Raw genomic sequence first — 25,702 nt, forward strand, 5'->3', positions numbered from 1 at the left:
GCTTTTGGTAATGCATTCCATAGTTGCGTGCAGATGTAGGAAAAGCTAGAAGCATAGATTGATTTGTATTTAAGTCCTCTACACACCATAAGTTTATAATCCGCTCACACCTATCAAAGGTTTGGAATGGATTACATTAACAAGAAAACCAGTCCAATCAAACTGGGAGCTTACAAATCCAAGAAAGATATAATCATTAGTTACAACAAAAATAAACTTGTCACAACTTACCACTAACATGTACTTTCCTAGTTGGCACAGTGGAGGGGCATAATCGAATGGGGGCGGCCATCTCTAATGACGGCCCCGTAAAGCAGCGTACCTGACCGAATTATCGAAACAAGATGGATGGCCATCTTTCATTTCGATAATATGGTCGGGGCCGGCCAAATCTCAATATTTGGGCCGCCCTTAGAGATGGCCGACATTGGTTTTCGCCGATAATGGAAACTAATGGAGGCCATCTCAAAACCGGCCAAATCCAATCCATTTGGTTGTGGGAGGAGCCAGCATTTGTAGTGCACTGGTCCCCCTCACATGCCAGGATACCAACCGGGCACCCTAGGGGGCACTGAAGTGGACTTCACAAATTGCTCCCGGGTGCATAACTCCCTTACCTTGTGTGCTGAGCCCCCCCCCCCCAAAACCCCAAAACCCATTCCCCACAACTGTACACCACTACCTTAGGAGAAGGCCGGCCATCTCCCGAATTGTGTCAGAAGATGGCCGCCCTTCTCCTTCGAAAATAAGCAGGATAGTCACCTACATTTATTTGTGTATTATGCACATAAATGTTAAGAACACTAACATGTATGTACATATTTGCATATATGCACAAATGCAAATATTCTACAGTACTATTCTGAAAATACCACTTAAGTTACATGGAGGTCAATTCAGTATAGGTTGCCGAAAAATAAGCCACAATATGTGGATAAAATGCTGGGTGCTAAATTCTATTCTGTAACAGCATATGGACACTGAGATGCTGATATAAAATAGAGTGTAAGTCGGCATTTAGACAGGGGCACTTTCATCTGGTCAATGGTAGGCATAAATGTTGACGTGTAAATGTTGCACCTTGAATACTGTGTGCAATTCTACTTGCCGCATCTCAAAAAAGATATTGTGGAATTAGAAAAGGTACAGAGAAGGATGACGAAAATGATAAAGGGGATGGGATGGCTTGGGCTCTACAGCTTGGAAAAAAGACAGCTGAGGAGAGGTATGATAGAGGTATATACAGCGGCGTAGCAAGGGCGGGGTGGTGGGGGCGGTCCGCCCCGGGTGCACGCCGCTGGAGGGGTGCAGAGAGCAGCTGCACGCCTGTCAGCTCTGCTGTTTTCCTGCTCCCTCTGCCCTGGAACAGGTTACTTCCTGTTCCGGGGCAGAGGGAGCAGGGAGCCGGCGGAGCCGGCAGAGCCGACAGCCACATGGCTGCTCCCAGCAGCCAAGAATGCACCCGGGGGGGGGGGGGGGGGGTCGTGCTGCACCCGGGGGGGGGGGGGGGTGCGCATCGATGATCCGCCCCGGGTGGCAGCCGACCTAGGATCGTCACTGGGTATATAAAATAATGAGTGGAGTGAAACAGGTAGATGTTAATCGCTTGTTTACTCTTTCCAAAAATACTATGATTAGGGGGCACGCAATGAAGCTACAAAGTAGTAAATTTAAAATAAATCGGAGAAAATATTTCTTCACTCAACGTGTAATTAAACTGTGGAATTCATGGCAGATAATGTAGTAAAATCAGTTAGCTTAGCAGAGTTTAAAAAAAGGTTTGGATAGCTTCCTAAAAGAAAAGTCCATAAGCTATTATTAAAATGGACTTGGGGAAAATCCACTGTTTATTTCTTGGATAAGCAGCATAAAATGTATTGTACTGTTTTGGGATCTTGCCAGGTACCTGTAACCTGGATTGGCCACTGTTGGAAACAGGATGCTGGGCTTGATGGACCTTTGGTCTGTCCCAGTATGGCAACACTTATGTACTTGGGATTCTGAATGGAATCTTGCTACTCTTTGAGGTTCTAAATGGAATGTTGCTACACTTTGAAATTCTGCATGGAATCTTGTTATTCTTTAGAATTCTAGAATCTTGCTACTCTTTGGGGTTCTAGTGGAATGTTGCTACTATTTGGGTTTCTGCCAGGTACTTATGACCTGGATTGGCCACTGTTGGAAACAGGATGCTGGGCTTGATGGACCTTTGGTCTGTCCCAGTATGGCAATACTTATGTACTTATTGTAAGTGTGGATCCCGCCCATGCCCTGCCCAGATCCTGCCCAGATGTACACCCCTTTGCAGATATACAGTATCCCCCAGATTCTATGTATGGCCTGCAAATTACGAGGTCCATTTACTGAGGCACACTAACAGATTTAGCACATGTTAAATGATAATAAGCCTATAGGATTATAATGTGTGTCTTATTCAGTGCAGACTAATCGTTAACGCACCTTTGTAAAAGGACCACTAAATGTACAACATGCCCTTAAACACCAATAATTGAGTGCTAGCAACAAATTATTGAAGTTAATTGGCAGCATCTCTGGGAAAATGTGACTAAAGTCTCGGATCTAAAATGTTGAAAATGGCTAATTTTTCATATCATGGGTCCATAAGAAATCCGAAAAAAGTTATGTTTGAACTTCTGTAACTTGTTTATTTTTTTCACATAAAATGATGGGGTTTGGACTGTTGTCTGCACTTGAAAAAAGAAAGATGACAACTGCCAGCTGAATATTGATGCATAAGAGTTTACATCAGACATGGACGTTGTTTAAAAATATCATCTTGGAAGTCTAGACTAGATATATTCCTAACCCCCCAAAAAGGTGGAAAGAACACCAATAAGTGAGGTGAAAGAAGCTATTACAAACACATTCCAAAAAAATGGAAAATTGATCTATATGGATAAAATAAAGACAAGCTTTATTAGTGACAAGTTAGATTAAAACAAAAACTCATAATAAAATCATTCCAGATTCATTCGACCCGAGAAGCATATGAGTTAGTCAACTGCACCAGTAGATGATCAAAGGGCAAAAGGGGCACTCAAGGAGAGCAAGCTATAGTGAGGATTAGTCTTTATTGTGGAAGATGTGAGGGAACTACCCAAACTGGAAATGGTATTTAATGGTGACAGTTCAGAGGAACTCAAATCTCAGTGAATCTGGAAGATATAATAGGGAAACCTGACAAACTAAAGAGTAGCAAATCCCCTGGACATGATGGTATACACCCCAGAGTACTGAAATAACTCAAGAGAAATTTCACACCTACTATTAATAATTTGTAACCTACCATTAGAATAATCTATGGTACCAGAAGATTGGAGGGTGGTAAATGTAGTGCCAAATTTTACAAAAGTTCCAAGGGTGATCTAGGAAACTACAAGCTGGTGACTCTGACCCTGAACAATCAGTATTGTCTGTAATGTGGTATATAAGTTTTTTTTTAGTAATGATAAAGGCAATGGGGACATATGACAATAGCCAGGTTTAAAAAAGGTTAGCCACGTTCCTGGACGTAAAGTCCATAAAATTTATTTATTTATTTATTTGTTACATTTGTATCCCATATTTCCCCACCTTTTTGCAGGCTCAATGTGGCTTACATATAACCGTTAACGGCGTTAGTTGATTCCGGTCTGAACAAATACATAGTATGAATGAATACAAAGTGATATTGTGGTAGAATGAGGTACATGTAAGGTAGGTACAGTTGGGGGGAACTTAGAGAGGGAAAGGGGGAAGAAGAGTCAGGTAATGTCCGTCACGGTCTTTGGTTGCATTGTGTCACAGGTGACCAGGTATTTTTATGTTGGGACGGAGGGGTATGCTCTTCTGAAAAGGTCTGTCTTTACTGCTTGCTGAAAATTTAGGTGGGGTTAAAACATAAGGTAGATTTGGGGAAATCCGCTGGGGGTAGCCAGCATGAACTGTAGGTACTTTTTCAGAGTATTGCAGGTATTTGTGACCTGGATGGGCCACGTTTGCAAACAGGATATTGCCCTCGATAGACCTGTGGCCCTGTATGGCAGTTCCGATGTTCTTTTGACAAGTGCAGCTCGTCTTCAAGCTTAAGAAAAGAGCAAGGTAACCTGTTTAAACAAACGCTTTGCTTTCAATACGTCTTTCTATAATCTCAGTATTTTATAATTTCTTTCCAATATTCATCCATCTGCATGATGTATGATGTTGACAGATCTTCCATTCCGGGACGACACTCATTGGAAGTCAGTATACTCATCTACCCTCATGATTTGTCTCAATAGACCTGCTTGGGCATTTCCTCCACTAAAACTAAAGTAGAGGAGTGTGGTAGCCATGTTAGTCCATTCTTAAGGTTATCAATAGAAATCAAACAAAATAAAACATGGAAAAGAAAATAAGATGATACCTTTTTTTTTATTGGACATAACTTAATACATTTCTTGATTAGCTTTCGAAGGTTGCCCTTCTTCGTCAGATCGGAAATAAGCAAATGACGAAGAAGGGCAACCTTCGAAAGCTAATCAAGAAATGTATTAAGTTATGTCCAATAAAAAAGGTATCATCTTATTTTCTTTTCCATGTTTTATTTTGTTTGATTTCTATTGATAACTCCACTAAAACTGAAATTAGCTTGTCAAAGCTAGAACAGGTTACACAACAGAATCACCCTTTTAAGTATAAAAGTGCCAGAGGGTGAACACCAAAAAAACTGGAAGGTTTGTCTAACTCATTAACAGAACAGGACCACAGCATGAAAAGCTTCCAGATTGCCGATTCACTAAGAAAGATCCGCAACTTTTTTTTTCTTCTCTTAGGAAAGTACAAACCCGTTAGTTTAGGTCTGAAGCACAAATTCTCCCAATCTGAAACCACCTGCATTAATGCATTCCCCAGGTACTAGATTGCGAACCCATTACGACCAGTACCTGAAAAATTGTAAACCGCTTAGATGCCAGCATGAGGGAGACGAGGGACTTACACTATTAGTTCCTGACAAAAAACGATTTCAAGAATATTCACTACGAACAGTCAGATACCTTTGCAAATATTTGGTCCCAGAACAGTTCACGTACCGGATCTTGCCCCCCCCCCCCCCACCCACCCCTTGAACACCAGAGCCCTCGTTAGATGATTTCACATTTCCAAAATGAGGTTGAATGATACATTTCTAAAAACGTATCAATTAAAAAAAAAAATCAGGTACCCTAAACTCTTCGAGTCTCACTCAGGCACTTTCTCTTTCCCTGCCCCCTACTCCAGGGAGGACTTTTCCTAGCAGGTTTGTTATATTTACAGATTTTTTTGGGGGGGGGGGAGGGGGGGTGTTTTCACCGAGGGGCAGGTTAGGACTTTGGGTTCATTAAAATTCTCCCTCGTTACTGTGGAAACCCATCACATGCATGATGCCTCACCCCCCCTCCCCCGCTATTCGGGGGCTTCCAATCAGCCAGGAATTGTTTAAACGGGGTACCGACCAGCGATTGACAGCCTGGGTTTTAAAACACCGCCGGACGCAGTGCAAATGACAGCAAACCTATGATTTTACCCCACTGGCTCGCGTCTCTGTGATTTTTTTTTTTTTTAAATCAATGAAAAGGTTAATATCACGTTCGTGCAATTATTTGGTTTCCTGTGACGTCGATCTGGGCTGGACCGGTGGGGGGGGGGGGGGGGGGTTCGGCGGTGGAGGGTGGGGGTGCACAGACAGTGAGCTCAGATAGGCTGATTGCTTTTAAGAGCTAACGGTATTGTGTTAGCTTCGTTGCTGCAACCCACTGATTTTCCATCACCACATTTATACCCTGCCCCCCCCCCCTTCGTGTTTGCTTCCTATCACTCCCTTAGTAACTATTGAATCCAGCAGTGACCCTTCCATTTCTCTGCCAATGTAACTTCGCAATTTTTTTTTTTTGCAACACCAATTTCTCAGGAGGACTAGAAAACTTCCGATCGATTCCTGGGCTCGTATTTCACTTGCTGATACCAGATCTACCTACTTCTCTTGCTGTGCTGCTTTTGACTTGTCGGGCAAACAACCCATCTGCTCTTTTTATTTTTCTCTCTCTCTGTCTGTCTCTCTCTATATATCATTTTCTATTGCAGAACAGAAGGACCAAATCGACAGCACTTGAAAAACCTAGACTCCCAGATCTTGCACAAAGAGAGAGACCTGAATCCAGGAACCAGCATAGTGCACGATGCTTCTATGCTATCTGCTTTTCCCCCTACGACTGGCTTCCAGTCCCTAGTCTGGGCTGAAGGAAACTCGGTTATCTCCTGGTCCACCCACCCCCTCGTTTTTTTTTTTTTTTTTGCAAGACTAAGGCATTATACATCTGAAGCTAAAGCCTCTTATCTCGTTCTCTCTGAGGCGAAATATTTCTGTTCCTGGTTTTTTTTTTCATGCATTAATTGATCTGATTGGTGCCATTAAAGAATATTTTAAATGTTAATGTAATAATAACCCCCCCCCCCCCCCCCCGAAAAAACCTATGCAGACATGTCTTCGCTTTTGGGAGCTTATGTGAGTTCCTTACTTCCAAACAGCTGAAATGAACAAAGTCTAGCATGGAATATTTTCATTTGTGAACTGCATTTTTTTTTCTTTTTTTACATTTTTATTGTATACTGTTTTGCTTTGGGGACGGGGCAGTGCAGAAGGATGGGCGCATGAAGACCTGATCCTAATTTTTCGAAACGTTACAATGTGGATAAAACAGCTTTTAGGAATCAGGTAAGAACCCCTATGGATACCTTTTCTAAAGACATTTAGCAACTGCAGCGCCTTCGGGAGTTTTATGTAAGGAAATTCCATTTTCAGCAAGACTGTGTCGTTAACTAAAGTGAGATACGCCGGGTCTGTACGACCTAGAGAATTCGAGTTCATTATTCAGACGCAAGAATTTCTATTATGCATTAAACTGTCACGTTTCGCTTTCAAACCTAGAAACAGGTGGCGATGTGATTCGTCTTTTTGCATTTGGCTTTTTAAAGGAGCCAGTCTGCTCAGAATGAGGTTATTAAGGAAGAACAAGACTTATAGGCTCCGTTAATTATACCACCTATATTTTCATGCAGAAAAAGATGTACGTATGCGCCATATGGAAAGTAAATCGCACATTTTCAGTTTACTGCTTTAATACAATCCAATTAAGACATTTTTTTGAAATAGGGATCTGTTTCAGACAATAACGGAATCACTCGCCTGGTAACAGAGAAATACAGATCATATATTATTTACTTATTTGTCGATCTATGCTGCTAGGTACATTTAATATCTTTCCTTCATTTTAAAAGAAAGTAGTGAAAAATTAAACATTTTGGTTTGCTTGCAAAGTTTGAAAATGGTTGTAGGAAAATCCTACAGATGAAAAGTAGGACGCTTTATTTTACGAATCTGCAGAACATGTGTGAGCATGATGCATGTGTACCAGTATGGCTGTGCATGGCAATATGAACACACGTGCAAGACTGGTATAGAATGTGAGAAGTTAAACGTGCATATGTGACAGAATTTGTTTTTATTTGATGACTGAAAACATTTAGGTGTTTAGGAGCCATAGGAACAGGAGAGAGTGAAAGCAAAAGTGTTTTTCTTTCATTTGTCCACTAGGGTGCGTTAGATTCCAGCTTTGGGAAAACCCCAGCGTGGAAGCAAGAAAGTCCCTAACGAGCTAACACGGCTCCTAATAAAATATTTTATAAATCTTAACTCCCTTCAAAAGAGATGTGATTTTTAAAATTCCGCATCTTAGAGAAACAGCTAGAGCTACTTAATAAAGTAATCAGTTACAAACGCTCAGACGTTCCAGTACAAAATAACTTTTGAACAGCATTTCAAAGTAAGGAATTGGGGAAAGGGTGCTTAGAGTAAAATACCCAAGTTAAGTTACTCTATCATGTTTAGTGAATTTGCAGTTCATTCCCTGCCTGATAAAGTGCAGTTTGTGATGCTGTTCTCTGCAAAGCATTAAGGAGCCTAGGAATCAGCTACTGCAGCTCATGTGACTCTGGGCAAAGCCACTTAACCCTCCGTTGCCCCAAATACAAATAAGTACCTGTCTATAATATGTAAACCACTTTGATTGTAACCACAGAAAGGCATGTCAAATCCCATCTCCTTTCCTATTAATCCACAGTAGCACAACTTTTTAACCAAGTTTAATATATTTGAATAGGTGTTAAAATTCCTTTTCTACCATGGAAGGACTACACATTAATCTCTCTTTTTTTTTTTTTTGTCCTACATCAGCATTGATTCTATGAATAAAAGTGACTTACTGCAGGATATCTACTTTTTTAAAATGGGTTTGAAAATCAGATATTTTTCAAGCTTGATGAAAGGGAATTGATACACTTACTGCCTTTCTATGGTTTTTGCAAATACATTCAAGGCAGTTTACATGGAGGTACTTATTTGTACCTGGGGCAATGGAGGGTTAAGTGACTTGCCCCAAATCATGAGGAGCTGTAGTGGGAATTGAACCCAGTTCTCCAGGGTCAAGATCTACTGCACTAACCACTGGGCTACTCCTCCACTAGCAACAGTCCATCTAGAATTTCAAATAGGGAAATGGAAATGGGACTTGATATACTGCCTTTCTGTGATTTTTGCAACTACATTCAAAGCAGTTTACATAGTATATACAGGTACTTATTTGTATCTGGGGCAATGGAGGGGGAGGGTTAAGTGATTTGCCCAAGGTCACAAGCAGCTGCAGGGAGGATCAAATCTAGTTCCCCAGAATCGAAGGCTACTGCACTAGCCACTAGGCTACTCCTCTACTGCCAACTACATCCATATTCACATGACAGGGCTGATCCAATCCTGGGTTTACCCGGTTGCATGCAGAGATTTGTAGTCTTGCTTTTCTTAGAACTACAAATGCCTGAATGCAATTGGGTAAACCCAGGACCGGGTTAACTTTGTCATGAAAATTTGGAACCAGTTGTCAACCTTCAGCACAGACTCTTGGGAACGTGGCTTCTGACTACTAGATTGCTCCACCTACATTTCCAGGCAGAATGCTTCATTCAGGATGACCATTGTTACTTTTGACTGTTGGATTCCATAACCTCCAACTTAGGAGCCATCATACAAGCAAGGGAGGCTGCTTACCCACACAGAAATGTGCTGCTGCAGTTGTTTCAAACCTAGGCATTGCCTGTGGTTATTGTTATATTATCCATGGGGAGGGCTTTGGTGCAAAGCTAAAAGAGCAAATTCTCTTATGCTATGTCTAACTTAGGAGTAGCCTAGTGTTTAGTGCAGTGGACTTTGATCCTGGGGAACTGAGTTTGATTCCCATAGCAGCTTCTTGTGACTCTGGGCAAGTCATTTAACCCTCCATTGCCCCAGGTACAAAATAAGTACCTGAATATACGTAAACCGCTTTGAATGTAGTTGCAAAAACCTCAAAAAGGAGGTCAGCAACGCGGCTGTGCAGGATTCTGTTTCTGTGAGTCTGACGTCCTACGACGTCCGCGTTGCTGATCTGCAAGGGCAGGCTTCTACATGGAATGTTGCTAGTGGAGGAATAGCCTAGTGGTTAGTGCAGTGGACTTTGATCCTGGGGAACTGAGTTCAATTCCCACTGCAGCTCCTTGTGACTCTGGGCAAGTCATTTAACCCTCCATTGCCCCAGGTACAAAATAAGTACCTGAATATATGTAAATCGCTTTGAATGTAGTTGCAAAAACCTCAGAAAGGCAGTATATCAAGTCCCATTTCGCTTTCCCCCTGTCCCTTATGACATCACAATATCAGAAGTGAGCCAAGTATCGGGCAATCAAGCCATTGTGACATCACTGATGAGGTTGGTTCTTATTGGTGGAATGAGTGGAGGAGTAGCCTAGTGGTTAGTGCAGTGGACTTTGATCCTGGGAAACTGAGTTCAACTCCCACTGCAGCTCCTTGTGACTCTGGGCAAGTCATTTAACCCTCCATTGCCCCAGGTACAAAATAAGTACCTGAATATATGTAAACCACTTTGAATGTAGTTGCAAAAAACCTCAGAAAGGCAGTATATCAAGTCCCATTTCCCTCCCCTTTATTTTTAAATGAAAACGTTTGTTTGTTTATTTATGTATTCTAAGAATGCACTTTATAAATTGTTTTAGTTCTGCTGTGCTGTCCCTCTGTCCCTTGTGCAGCAGCTGCTGCATAAGCCATGCCACCATTTTGAAATACTGTACACGTACTGTATGAAGGTCGATTCAAAATTATCCAAAATGTCAGATTCTCCTTGCCTGCAACTTTGGATTTTTACAGGAAACAAGGAGGGTTTCATTTTTAATTAGGAGTTTGACATTTCAACCAGGCAACCACATTTGTTATGCATATACGGAAGGTTGCATCACCTAAAATCTTAGTACAGACAACAGAAAGGAACCTCTAGTTATTTCTACAACTCTCATAGAATCATATGGCACTATGCAAGGTATCTGTATATTTAAACTTGGCTTTCAGAATCTGTGTGTTAGAATACAGATATCACCAATAAATGCATTTCACGTCTTCCTCTTTTATAGGATTTAATCAAAACAGCTTAATTAAAGAAAAATGAATAAAGCACATAAAAAAAATGAAAACCAAAAACTTTTCATAACAATTTACAAGACACATACAATATTAAAAACATACAAAGGACATAAAAGAGATTCTGACAATAGACTAGGTGTGGGTCCTGGGCCAACAATCCCCTTACAGAACCAACCATTCAAGCATATTGAGACTGTGCACAGACTGTAAAACAACAATTCTCCCAATCCCTACTTTAATCCCAGCTCCCACCCAGCTCCCAGCTTCCCTCCCCTGTTAATTGATTATCCCTGAACCTCCTTATACAACGCCTCTCCTAGTCATTCTGATGAAAACAAAATCTTCCCACTTTATTCCTAACTTGGACATAATTTTGTTCTCCCCTCACATCTGTATGAAGAAGGAGAATAAACTACATCAAGTGGATATTGGTATGCAAAGTACTTAATGACAAACATAAGTCCTGTTCAATTACACGTCTATATCTATTTTATCTTGTAAGTTTGACTTTTCTGGGAAAATTCAGCCAGTGGCACATTAAATGCAAGATGAATGCATGATTGTTCAGATGTTACATGTATCACCAGCTTTCTAAAGATATATCTGAAGATGGTTCATTGAAACCTTAATTGCACAGAATGCATTGAGGTACATAGTTGGCAGGAAACTATTTAGATCTGCAAACTACTTTTTATTAGTCAAACTAATAATGATTAAGACAGATCACTTCCATGAATACAGTTGTAAGGGTTTTTGCTGGTACTGATTGGACTAAATTCAGCTAAAACTCATATGGTATCTCTAACCGAAACTTATTAGCCACAATAATAGCATAAAGCTTAACTGTGCCTTTTTACAACCATTCAAAACTAGTAATTTCATAGCTGGAAATATAGATCTTCTGGTGTTATATAATAACGTTACTTTGTAGACACTGGAAAGTCTTCTCACGTATGTATTTTGCTGTAGCTGCCATACTGTATTGCTTGCCAATTTAAACTGTTTATACAAGTGAAGAGGTATTTGGATAGCTCCTGGCTTTTTTATTTTTGGACTGAAAAATATGGAAAGCATAACGAACTGACCCTTTGTGTTTCTGGAAGGCGCTGGTGGCAGTGGAAAAATTCTGGCACTCTGTTTCTTTCTCAACAGGTGTGTGAGAAGCGGAAACAGGCATTCAAACTGGTTATGACTGAAATGAAAATTATGCTATTTACTAAACTCTGTGTTGACTGTTAATCCCCAACAATTTACACACGTGATAACTTGTAATGCCTCTTTGGGGAGGGGAGGAGGCAGGGGGTTGTTGGTGGTGGGTAGGTGTGTGTGTTGGGGAGGGGGCTGCAAGCATGCATAGCAAGAGAAAATAAATGGTGATATTAAATACCTTTGACATCCAAATGCTTCACAGGATAAATTTTACTCATGTACATTGCACTTCCCATTGATTTCACGGCCCAGGAACCAAGGGAGGGAAGGGAACATTCATATTTCTTCAGAGTTAAATACAAAATCTCTAACAATATTTAGTCATTTCTTTCCCTTTTCTTTTAACTATGATACCAGATCTAGGGAACAAGTTACATTCACAGCACATCACATGTCACATGTAGGGAAACGTGGAGGGGCATAATCGAACGGGGCGCCCAAGTTTTCCTGAGGGCGTCCTCGCAGGATATCCCTGCGAAGGGGCGGGGAAACCCGTATTTTCAAAACAAGATGGGTGTCCATCTTTTGTTTCGATAATACGGTCGGGGATGCCCAAATCTCAACATTTAGGTCGACCTTCGAGATGGTCGTCCTTAGAGATGGTCATCCCCGGTTTTCGCCAATAACGGAAACCAAGGACGCCTATCTCAGAAACGACCAAATCAAAGCCATTTAGTGATGGGAGGAGCCAACATTCATAGTGCACTGGTCCCCATGACATGCCAGGACACCAACCGGGCACCCTAGGGGGCACTGCTGTGGACTTCATAAATTGCTCCCAGGAACATAGCTCCCTTACCTTGTGTGCTGAGCCCCCAACCCCCCCAAAACCCACTTCCCACAACTGTACACCACTACCGTAGCCCTTAGAGATGAAGGGGGGCACCTAGATGTGGGTACAGTGGGTTTCTGGTGGGTTTTGGAGGGCTCGCTGTTTCCTCCACAAGTGTAACAGGTAGGGGGGTGGGCCTGGGTCCGCCTGCCTGAAGTGCACTGCAGTACCCACTAAAACTGCTCCAGGGACCTGCATACTGCTGTCAGGGAGCTGGGCATGATATTTGAGCCTGGCATAGAGGCTGGAAAAAAATATATTTTTTAGGGTGGATGGGTGTTAGTGACCACTCGGGGAGTAAGGGGAGGTCATCACCGATTCCCTTTGGTGGTCATCTGGACATTTAGGGCACATTTTTGTGGCTTTCTCATAAAAAAAAAGGACCAAGTAAAGTCGGCCAAGTGTTCCTCAGAGACGCCCTTCTGTTTTCCATTATCGCCCATGTGTTAAGCATGCCCCAGTCCCGCCTTTGCTATGCTTCCGACATGCCCCCGTGAACTTTGGTCATCCCCGCGATGGAAAGCAGTTGAGGATGCCCAAAATCAGCTTTCGATTATACCAACTTGGGCGACCCTGTGAGAAGGACACCCATCTTCCAATTTGTGTCGAAAGATAGGCGCCCTTCTCTTTTAAAAATAAGCCTGTTAGACGTCCAGGTTCCATTATAGAATGCCAGCATAACTCAGTACTGGCATACCTAACATTTAGTCACCCACAATTACACCAGCCATAGACTTGGCAAAAATGCAGGCTAAATGCAGCATGGGCATGTATAACATCAAGTATTCTGTAAGTTAAGGGCTAGATTCTCTATATGGTGCCTAAACAATCGGCACCAAAAAAAATACCTGCTTAAATGGTATTCTGTAAGCCACGTTGAATGTTCAGCATAGGTTATAGAATAATAATTTAATCAGAGAGATCCCACATAACTTTAGTCATGGCCATTTCCACCTCAAAACCACATTCTCGATTCTTCCTGAAATGCCCATCATCCTCCCATTTCCACGCCTCCTTTTTGGGACCACCTAACTTTATGCATGTTAGTCCCAATTAAGTCTGACTAGTGCCAATAATTGCCTTTTCAAAACCAATTATTGGCACTAATTGGCTTATTATTCAATTAAATTGTGCACACAAATCCGGAGCACACTTAAGTTTGCACGTGTAATTTTTGGTGACCTTTATAGAATCAGGGGGTAAGCGTGAAACTGGGAGCACTGCCCATGCTCCGCCCATATGTACACCTCTTTGCAAATATGTGGTATGTAAAATTATGTGAATATTTACAGAATAGTGTTTAGGCTCCTTGCTGTCACTTATGCACGTAAGTTCTAGTTTCCTAGTATTTTTGCACTCAAGAGGCACACAAATAAAGGTGTCTAGGTTATAGAATTGTCCTTAAAGTTTATTCTGCTTCACACTTGCGAAGGGGGCTAAAACAATGAACAGACAAGAGGAAGCTCACATTGAAACCCAAAAGGGATGAGGATGAATGGAGAGGCAGATGAGAAAATGGGGCCAATGCCAAAATCCATGATAGTAGAGTTACGCATCAATGGCTGAGTGCATGGCTTCTATTGCAAACATGAACGAGAAAGTAAACCGCAGCAATGCAGTAAGCTAATGGAAATTTCAAATGTATAGAATTTGTGTGCTCATTGGGGAAGCTTGTCAGAGGGGCTGTGGGCATGACCGATGAAAAAGAAAGCATGGGTACATGTCTGCAGATGACCCAGAATGTTGTTCTTGCACGTAAAAGTTTTGTGAGGTTAATATATATATGCACAAAATAACATTCCAGTTCGTACGAAGATGAGGTCTCGCACTTTCATTTTTGTTAGGGTTTGCGCACAGAGCTGTTATCTCCCATTCTGTCTCTTGAAGTTGCAGGAACTTGTTCTGTTGGTAGAAAAAAAGACAAAACTGACATGTAAAATCCCCAAACTGGAATTAAATCCTCTCAACTAACCCTTCTGTGCTGCCCTGAGCCTGGTGATAAATATCTCACGTTATGCACAAGTTAAGAACCACTGTTTACTTCTCTGCACTCCATAGGGATATCTAATAGCCTCATTACAGTTCATTTTAATATAGTGTGTGCTCAGCTGTACTGTGTGAGTTAACTTCTCTGCCGACCCCCTTTCTGCATTGTGTGCTAGAGACTGGCATGTGGACAGAAATTTACCATCCCCACCCATAACTGCTAAGATCCATTCCCACCCATCCTCTCAATTAATCTTCTCCATCCCCACCTATACCTACAGGAGTTGACTATTATTTACTTGCTCACAGCCCTCTGTTTCCTCCCAACCCCAAAAGCCTCCTGTGGATTTTTGGATGGCATTCACTATTCAACCAGTGAGTGTTCCAAGCCTCAATCTGGTGTACCATCTGCCTTTCTCAATGCACTCCAAGCCTCATTCTGGAGTCACCAGAGATTTTGACTATGCAGGAATCCCATGTTAACGTCTTCCATACCTGTGGGAATCCCTTGTGTACTGCGGGATTCCTGCAATCCCTATTCTTGTGTAGCTATTGTGCACTCAGTAATGCGAGCATACAACTCACAATAACCATGTGCTTTTACTCAAAGCATTTGCATCGGCTCCATTGCGCTTTAGGAAGTGCCAAGGGCGTGAAGAATGAAGGGATTAGGGGCAAAAACTCTGATGTGTTGTTGCTTTTCAAACCAATCGTAGAGGTGTATTTATCGACATGGGCTACTGCTAAGACGTGTTATTTTTATCACTAACTTATTCTATTTAAGCACAGGTCCCATTTTATGTAATGAGACCTGGTTACTAATAACCCGGGTCAACAGCAACACAATAGGTCAACTCACGTAGCTCACATTGACAACTTCTTTCCTTAAAGAAATAGATTTCAGCATCCTTGAAGCATAAATATTTACTGCCATACTGGGTCAGATCAAAGGTTCATCAAGCCCAGCACTCTGTTTCCATTAGTGGCCAATCCAGGTCACAAGTACCTGGCAGGATCCCCTGCTTTTTTTGCCTAGGGTTAAGCAATGACTTCTCCCCCCCAGTATATCTGGTTAATAATGGTTTATGAAATTTTCCTCCAGGAAGTTGTCCAAGTATGCAACCTTCTTTTACCACATCCTCCAGCAACATATTCCAGAGATTAATGATACATTGAGTGAAAAAATATTCTCTCCTATCAGTTTTAAATAAACTACTTAGTTTGCTATGTTTATTAAATGTTAGCACACGCTAAAATATTAGTATGTGCTTGCTGCCATTGCACCCATGTTGTTCCTGTGGGTACATAGCAGTTAGCACATGCCACCTGCTGTTTAGCAAAACTCATATTTAGTAAACATGGCCCTAATAGTTGTTTACATTCATATTAGATATCTTACTGGTTTGAATTATATTGTTTACTGTTGAATTATTTTTAGTATCCTTTTATCATGCATTCATATTCAATTTAATTGAACTTATAGATTTAGTAACCATTAGTATCTTTATATGAACTGCTGAGATTTTGGAACCTTTTGGGGGGGGGGGGGGGGTTGTTTCCTATGTGTCCTATTTGTCTTGTCCTACCCTTATCCCTTATTTGTCCTGTCTGACTGGCCTGGTTTAGATTGTAAGCTCTTATGGGCAGGGACTGTCTTTTCTTCATTTTCAATTGTGAAGCGCTGTGTACAACTGGTAGCGCTGTAGAAATGATTTGATGTAGTAGTATCTCAATTGCCCAAGGAAGTTTAGAGTCATTTTTAAAATAAAAGCAATTACATATATACTTGGGAAAATTTTTAAATCATATTCAGTCATACATAATTGAGCAAATTACTCACAACATCCTCAACTAACACCATCCATACTAATTTTTTTTATCCAAACCACACATGATCTCTATACACAAATTACCTACCAACAAAAACTATGGAGGGAAGTTATCAATATGGACTACCATTAAGATGGTTTATTTTACCACTAACTTGTTATTTTAGCACAAGTCCAATTTTATGCAATGAGACCTAGTTACTCAACGCTTCTTAACAGTAGTCCATGTTGATAACTCCCCCCTTAATTAAAGAAAAAATAGAAATGTCTCTAAAAATTAGTCACTGCTATATGTAATAAATGTGAGCAATTAAGCCATTGTGACATCAGTGATGAGGTTGGCTCGTAGGCATTGGTGGAATGAGGCATTATGACATTACAACATCAGCTCTGGTTACCAGAGACAAACTCTTCACACTAAGGGGGGGGGGGGGGGGAGTTATCAATGTGGGCTACTGTTAAGATGGCTTATTGTACCTCAAACTCATGCTATTTTAGCATCGGTTCCATTTATGCAATGAGACCTAGTTACTAATAACTGAGGTTTACTGTAAAATAATGCATCTTAACAGTAGCCCACATTGATAACTCACCCCCCCCCCACACTTAATTAAAGAGAAAAGAAATGTCTCTAGAAATTAAAATCACTGCTATATGTAATAAAAGTGAGCCAAGTATAGGGCAATCAAGCCATTGTGACATCACTGTTGAGGTTGACTCTTAGGCAGTGGTGGAATGAGGCATTATGACATCACAGTATCAGCTCTGGTTAAAGCACTGCTATATGTAATAAAAGTGAGCCAAGTATAGAGCAATCAAGCCATTGTGACATCACTGATGGTTGGCTCTTAGGCACTGGTGGAATGAGGCATTATGACATCACAATATCAGCTCTGGTTACCACAGAGACTGAAACTCTTCACACTAAGTGGAGAAGTTATCAATATGGGCTACTGTTAAGATGAGTTATTTTACCTCAAACTCATGCTATTTTGGTAGAGATGCCATTTTATGCTATATCTAGTTACTAATAACCCTAGTTAATAGTAAAATAACATGACTTAATGGTAGCCCATGTTGACAAATTCCCCCTAAAAAATAACATTAAAATCCTAACAGTATTCTTCGTAGCTTTCATTACTATCACAGGTCATGAAGGCTAACCCAAACTAACCAAGAATTCCTAAGCAACCCATTGTCAGTTTCATATTGCCATTTTATAAACATTAGATCAAGAACCTTGGACTGTGCAGATTCATGTGGAGGGTAATTCTTTTACAGGGCACCTATGAAGTATGGATTATGGTAAACCCTTTCTTTAAAGATTATTAGTGCAAATGAAATTGTGCTTACATTTCAGGCACAAGCACCTACACCAGCCCTATAGCTGGTATAAATGTTCATGCTTGGATGTGTGCTAGAACATGTGTAAATTGTAGTAGGCTATAACTTATAATTTATAACATTTTTAACTCACACTATCCACAGTTCTAGTTGGGCTACAGGGTTACATACATAATTTAATCCAAAACAAATAAAACAACATAACCAATTTGTAATTATAAAAATTATAAACATAAAAGCTTTCTCCTATTAATGATATAAATATTAAACATTAAAAGCTTGAGTAAGTAAAGATGTTTTTAATTACTTCCTAGTGCCACTTTATTCTATTCAAGTGGACCAGACAATACCTTGTTTATGTCTCCACAAGATATTACTAAGACGAAGATAATTGTAAACTTTTTAGTATTTTTAGACCATAACTATCATAAAGTAACCATATGATAACTTGTGTATTACAGTGTGCCCCACTCCACACTGTTCAAACCCCGCCTATTCTCAAACTGCACTGCTGCCAGTAGGGGGCAGAACTTCAATATTGTGTTTTCATTTGCTAGGGACAGTTGGTTCCCTGAAGTCTTGCAGAGCTTGCCTGTAAATCACTATTGAAAACGTGATCAGCACCCCCCACTGGCAGGACTGCAGGTGGAAGACTCCCACTCACCTTAGGGAGAACAGTGCCACCCATGTCCATGCCCACCAGCAAAGTATGTACCCTGAAATCATGGTGCACACTTTTCCACTAGTCAGTATATATCATAGTAACATTAGTAACATAGTAGATGATGACAGAGAAAGACCTGTATGGTCCATCCAGTCTGCCCAACATTTGGCAGGCATAGGTCATTACTGCTTGAGTCTTTACCGCTAGGTCAATGGCTGGTGGCAAGGTTTCATACCCAAAATGGACCTCAACAATTTTTATTTTGCCGCACGTCCACTTTCGGCAAAAATTTTAAAAAGGCCTTTTTTACAGGCGCGCTAAAAATGGATCAGCGCATATCCAAAACCCATACCTATACTACCGCAAGCCATTTCTCAGCACGCCTTTGTAAAAGGACCCCTTAATGCACATTAAAGTGTTTTAAGGCCATAATGCTGCTTGATGAATTCCCCCCTTAATGTGAACACATTGCTGCAGTATAAGAGTCTCTTCTGAAAGAGAATGGCCAACTGTTCAAGTCAAGCCACTGTATGGTGAAAGAAAATATATCACTCGATAGCATCATAACAGGGCCAGATGACTCACCCTACCTGTGCAGTTGTTCCCACCTATACTCCTCTGGATAAGGATAAATCCTGTTGCTTTACCACCTGCAGAATATTGCTTCTTATCGAAATCTGTTTTGTCATCTTTTGTCGTTGATATTTTGCTCTGTTGGATAGATGAGCATGCATATCACCATCCTTCTACCAACATTAGGTTCCTCTTTGTCTCCATTTTTTCACCAAGTCTCTCAACCCTGTTTGTACCACTGCCTTCTTATTATTGCTCTCAAACCACGTTTTCCAGATATCCATGATGAATACATATAAATACATACATAGATAGATTTGTATATATCGAGTCTCTAATATAGACAAATATATTTCATTCATATTCATTGTGGATTTCCTAAAAGCCTTACTGGTTATGGGATAAACAACAGATTTGGGAGTCTCTATTCTGTACACATTCCTAGCATGTTTAAATTCTATACTTTTCAATCCCAATCATATGGTCTTGGGCAAACCAAACCTTGGCAAAAACAAAATAGTTTGAATATATTTGTGTTCTCTGATCAGTGATTTGCAGACTATGCTTGAGTTGTCTATTTAAATTGTCATCTTTCTGAAGCAGTCAGACTAGTGCATGACCTCTGCTTTCTTTTTCATGAGGATCTGGCTTCATTCAACTGCATATTTGCATTAGATTTTCCTAGTATTTCAAGTTTTTACTATATGAGACTTCTTTGAACAGATCTTATATTCTTACCAGGTAAATTGGAGAGTATTACGAGGGGTGGACAACTGTATGTACAGAGGCCCTGTTTTTCGTGAATAATACTTCCTTTTAGCTACCAAATATCATTTCTGAGTTTGGATACTAGTCTAGCCAAGAACTTTATGGTATAATTTGTCATGCTAGCAATCCAAAAATTGGCAAAAATAATAAACAGAAAACAAGAGCAGGAATCAAATAAGCATAAACTTCTTTTTTTGAAGTTTACAATTTGTCATGCTACCATATACAAGTAGGTTCTCAATATAAGGTGATAGACCACAGTCACAAAAAGAAAGTGTCAAAAAAGAAGGAACAGGAAACATTTTTTGAAAATATCATTAGATCATTGATCATTGCAAAGAAAAGCAAAACTACTAGATGTTGGTAAATTTCAGGATTTAATAAAGACTTGGACATATTAATGCGAATAAATGTGCTCAGCTAGATTGCTAAGACGAATGCGTAACATAGAAATATGGGTGAGTGGTAGCAAGGGAAGCTTCCCAGGAGTCTTTGGCGTTCTCTGAGGTTTAACAATAACCCCTGGCCTGTTTAAAGAGACTGAAAGCTGAAGAGTGTGTCTCTCAAGACAGCACTTTCGTCTGAAGCACAGTAGCAGGCTTGGCATAAACTACATCATTGCCATTGACGGAACTGCACTGTGCTGAACTGCACGTTGAGGAATGTTGATTAAATTTGGACTACTGGGAGGTTTAAACTCAATTTTCTTTCTCTGAACCTAACTATGGGTGACTTATGTACCTTTAGCATTCAACTTTAATTTCAATTTCAATAGAATTCTGTCTTAAATGAGATCAGAGTGCCTCCTTTCTCTATCAATCTTTTTCTCTCAGTTACATAATTTCCTCATTTGTACTGTTAGAAGATTATTTCAAGTATTATCTCCATGCAACGAGATTCTTAATAGACTATGGTAACTTTTCTTTGGAACATAACAACCAAAAAACAGTGGAAATCTTATGACGATTGTGAATAAATAACAGAGGGGAGAGGACCTCAGACCAGTGACACTTTTTTAATCAATTAAGATTATAATCATGTGGTCACAGATGTATAATCACTGGTCCTCTACCAACCTCCTCCCTCGATATTGGTTAGTACGCTTTTGATATTTTAATATTTGTTAATGCTGAATTTCTCAAACATATTCGGTAACCATTGAACACCACAGCTACTTAGCTTAGCTTATTACTGTTCCAACCAAGGGCTCTCCAACGGTCCCGTTTCGCCACATAGGGCTTCGTCAGGGGAAGAGCACCCTGCAATGTTGTACTGTGGTGAAAATCCAGCAAGCCAATACAGCCGCTGCCAAAATGTGCGGAACCATAGTAGAGAAATTCAAAAATATATAGTATACAAGCTTCCTGTACAACAAAAAATCTTTTCTTCAGGGCTAGGGTTATAGTTAGGGCTGCGACTGCTGACGTCGGAAGAAGGGAACTTGAATAGACTCAAAAGCTCATATCCTATGACATTTTTGGATTACTTTTATAATAGACTCTTGACTATTCCATGCTTCAACGACCCTTGGTGCTTTTTTGTTTCTTCTTTATGGATTATTTTCATATACAGCCATAAAATAAATATATATACGCTATCTTTAAAAATGTACTGCTTTCTCAGCAGTTTGTACAGTACCAGAAAATTGCTGCCTTTTGAAGTTTATATGGGATGCAGGATCACTTTCTTCTTTCATACAGTAGGGACTTACATGTATAAGAACACCTGAAACGAGTGGTTTTGAAAAGTGGGCGATCTGATAGCTATTATTCCTAATTAGGCTATTGTACCACTGCAACTATATATAAATGAGTTCATAAGTCTTACAGTAAGAAAATAGCGTTCTCACATTTAATTCAGAAATAGAATCTAAGTCTGTGCCTTTCGGAAACAGGTCAGAAAATAAGATCCATTTAGCCAGGCCAATCAAGAAGTAACAGCCATGCATGCAACAATTAATCCATATAAGAAGATTTCTCTATTGAGATTCTTTTCCAGATCACACTGATTTTCACCAGGCAAATTCCAGTAGCTCTGCCTTTAAGGGTATAATTTTTTTTTAAATTTTTGTTGATATACAGGCAAATTTCATGGTGGAGTTTGGACAGCGCTCAGGTGGAATCACAAAATACACCTGTTCATTATAGAAATGTGCATATGAAACTGCGTTATGCCAGGTGCGTAGCTGTGGGTAGGCCCGATAGGGCTTGGGCCTGTTTACTTTTGGCTCAGGCCTACCACAGGAGTGGCACACACTTTGTGTAGCTGGCAGGGATCCCCAAGCCCAACAAGTTGAAGACATCCAGAGTTTGGCATAGCTCCCATTAGACTTCCTGTAAACCCTCCTTGGTATGCATATCTTTCTCATTCATATTCGCTGTGGATATCCTGAAAAACCCAACTTGCTGGATCTGCCCCGAGAAATGGGTTAAGAAGCACAGCCTTAGATGAACTCGGCAGTCAGCGGCAGTGCGCCTGAGCCACCGACACTGACACCCTTGCACATGCTCAGTTCTCGAGCATGCTCAGTTCAGATGCAAGAAGAGATAAATCTCACAAGTTTGCTATTGTTTTCAATAGCGTCTGTGAATGTTTGAGGTCACACAATATGGAGCTGCACGGGGGAGACGGCTTCAACATTTTGATGTCATGCCATCTGCTGTCATAAAACCTCCTTGATATCAGTGATGCTACAATAGCTTCCAGATCTGCCCTGACTCTGCCCTCAGACCTCCCCAGCACTAAACAAAAATTGTTGTGACAGACAGAGAAGATATTCAGCAGCAGTTTCTGGTTAAGGGCCACTGAATATTTCCCTAGGGCCAGTCAATGTGATTTTATCAGGCAAGAGCCTCTTCTGCCCGGTTAATATCTTTAAATACTGGACCCTGATTTAAATTAGAGGGCACTTGCAGTGGCGTAGGAAGAGGGGGCAGTGGGGTGGTCCACCCCGGGTGCACGCCGCTGAGGGGGTGTCGGCTCCGCTGGTTCACTGCTTTCTCTGCCCCGGGGCAGAGAGAGCAGGGAACCAGCGGAGCTGATGCAGCTCCCAGCGACATGCAATCGGGGCGGAGCGGCCCTCCCGCCCACCCTCTTTGGAAAGAATGCACTCCGGGGGGGGGGGGGGGTGCGCCGTGCTGCACCCAGGTGTCAGCCGCCCTCACTACGGCACTGGGCACTTGTAACACTGTGCACACTGTTGTAAAGTCCATGGCTACCTTTTACCTGCAAATGTTTACTTTCATTTTGAAAACTGCCTGAGGGGAAAACCTCCCAAAGACAGCGCCACCTTCTTTTCCTATGGGTGGCTTTGTGCAACTGAAAGAATTCACGTACTTTTGAAAATACAGAGCTATGTACTTTGTGTCAATATTCAAAGCGATTTAAGGGGCCAGGAGAAGCTCCTTAAACTTAACTGGTTAGTACCGCTGAATATCACCACAGACTGGTAAACTGAAAGCCAGCTATTTTGTGGGTGGTCCATGGGCGGAGTCTACACTTATGTGGTTTTGTGCCAATATTCAGCACTTAGGGGGTCTTTTACTAAGGCGCGCTGGTGTTTTTAGTGCTTGCTAAAAGTAGGTTCACCCTAAATGCTAAAGATGCCCATAGAAATACCTTCACACATATATGCCATATATAGTGATATATGGAGGGTCATAATCGAAAGGGACGTCCTCACAAAACATCCCCATCCAGGGGCGGGGAAACCCGTATTTTCGAAACAAGATGGGTGTCCATCTTTTATTTCGATAATATGGTCAAGGACGCCGAAATCCTGAAATTTGGTCATCCTTAGAGATGGTCGTCCCTAGACTTGGTCGTTTCTGATTTCCAGCGATAATGGAAACCAAGGACGTCCATCTCAGAAACGACCAAATACAAGCCATTTGGTCGTAGGAGGAGCCAGCATTTCTAGTGCACTGGTCCCCCTGACATGCCAGGATACCAACCGGGCACCCTAGGGGGCACTGCAGTGGACTTCATAAATTCCTCCCAGGTACATAGCTCCCTTACCTTGTGTGCTGAGCCCCCCAAAAAACCTAAAACCACTACCCACAACTGTACACCACTACAATAGCCCTTACGGGTGAAGGGGGGCACCTTGATGTGGGTACAGTGGGTTTGTGGTGGGTTTTGGAGGGCTCACTGTTTCCTCCACAAACGTAATTGGTAGGGGGGATGGGCCTGAGTCCACCTGCCTGAAGTGCACTGCACCCACCAAAACTGCTCCAGGGACCTGCATACTGCTGTGATGGACCTGAGCATGACATCTGAGGCTGGCATAGAGGCTGGCAATCAATATTTTGAAAGATGTTTTTTGAGGGTGGGAGGGGGTTAGTGACCACTGGAGGAGTAAGGGGAGGTGATCCCCAATTCTCTCCAGTGGTCATCTGGTCATTTCGGACACCTTTTTGTGTCTTGGTTGTAAGAAAAACACACACACACATTCAAAATAAAGGGTTCTTTGAAGTAACTGTGAGCACACTAATTGTTAAAGGAGGAAATGCCTTGAGAAGCTCCTACCCTTTTAAGGTTGTCTTCAAGGAACAGGACTTCCTCATGATCAGCAAAAACCTCCATGTAGCGTCGTGCTTACTACACTGGTGATAGTCTCAATAAGGGGCTTAGTATAATAAACTTAGCTTATTCTAATGGACTTCACTTCAGTCGGTTGATCTCTGTGTGATCTCTAAATCTTGACCGTGATCAACGATGGCCAGTATTTCGAACCTCTGCTTCTGCTTCAGGATCACGGGTCATAAAGATCTGCAACTGGAGGAGAGACACAGAAATTAACTTTATCATACCGGCTCAGCTTACTGTTTACTTGCTCGCTTTTGTGTGCTTAAATCCATTCAACAAAGCCGACGGCAGCATCAGAGACACCCGCCCCAGAAAATGGCGACTCTTTTAAGGACTTGCTGACGTCACAATGATATCTTGTGGCTTGGCTGTATATAATGGATTTTTTTTTTTGTATGTGAAGGGTGGAAGCTGGAGTTGTGGAGGTAAAACTGTGCATACTGGGGTCAATTCTGTGATATAGGTGCTATCATTTACTTGCTCTTTTCACACTTATATTTTAAACACTTATGTGCATAAGGGCAAGTATATGCAGCGCCTGTGTTAGAGAAGTGGAGGGGTAGCCCAATGGTTAGTGTAGTAGCTTCAGAACCACAGAAACCAGGTTCAAGTCCACTGTAGCTCCTTGTCCCCACTGCAAAAAATTTAAGACTGAGAAAGTACCTGTGCATAATCAGAGAAATTCTATAAATTGTGTTAAAACTGTGCCTAAATTTTGGCATGTGAGAAATTTAATTGTGTAACAAGCCTATTAGCACCAATAATTAGGTGCTAACAATCAATTTTTGACATTCATTGGCAACAATTTGGATTAACTTAGACACAATGTACACTCTTCATTCTCGCCCTGCCCCATAGCTATTTTGAAATTAAGAATTTGGACACACAAAACATTCTTAGTGGTAAAACAATGGCTGCAGCTCTATTATAGCACATTAACAAAGAAATATAAATTATTAGTATAACACTGCGAAATACAACAAAAGCAAATGTAAAACCAACCAATCAAAAACCCCTTTCCCAAGTCCAACTAGATAGTATCGAACTAATTGTGAAAGTTCTCACCACCCTAGGGCCCATGGTGTCACTGAGCCCAAACCCCTCCAATCACTTGAGGCAGTGACACACTCAAGTGTACCAAATATCATTTCTTGCCAAAATACCACCCCCACAGTGACTCCATATCACCCTCCATTCCCACCACAAGTGATGATTGCTTAATGCTTGTCTCCGCTCCCCCCCAAAAAGCTGCAACCCCATTGCTACTACAACAATCCTGTAAGGTACTAAAGAAAATAACTAGCCCAATATCTGATAAATGCATCCTTCAGGTCTGTAAAGACCAGGACAATCAGCCGTTAAGAGTTTAT

The 25,702-nt window shown here is 41.2% G+C and overlaps 1 protein-coding gene across 1 annotated transcript in view; it reads left to right on the top strand.

Moving 5' to 3' along the window:
- The first annotated feature begins 6,674 nt into the window (after window positions 1-6,674).
- The window catches only part of LOC115482407 (adherens junction-associated protein 1-like), a 197,916-nt gene continuing 178,888 nt past the window's right edge, over window positions 6,675-25,702 (top strand). Inside the window, exon 1 of the mRNA XM_030222154.1 lies at window positions 6,675-6,733. Within this exon, the coding sequence (XP_030078014.1) occupies window positions 6,705-6,733 (29 nt within the window). The 5' untranslated portion in view covers window positions 6,675-6,704. The remainder of the gene's footprint in view (window positions 6,734-25,702) is intronic.

This window comes from Microcaecilia unicolor, chromosome 13 (genome assembly GCF_901765095.1).
Source record: "Microcaecilia unicolor chromosome 13, aMicUni1.1, whole genome shotgun sequence".
Classification (NCBI taxonomy): Eukaryota; Metazoa; Chordata; class Amphibia; order Gymnophiona; family Siphonopidae; genus Microcaecilia; species Microcaecilia unicolor.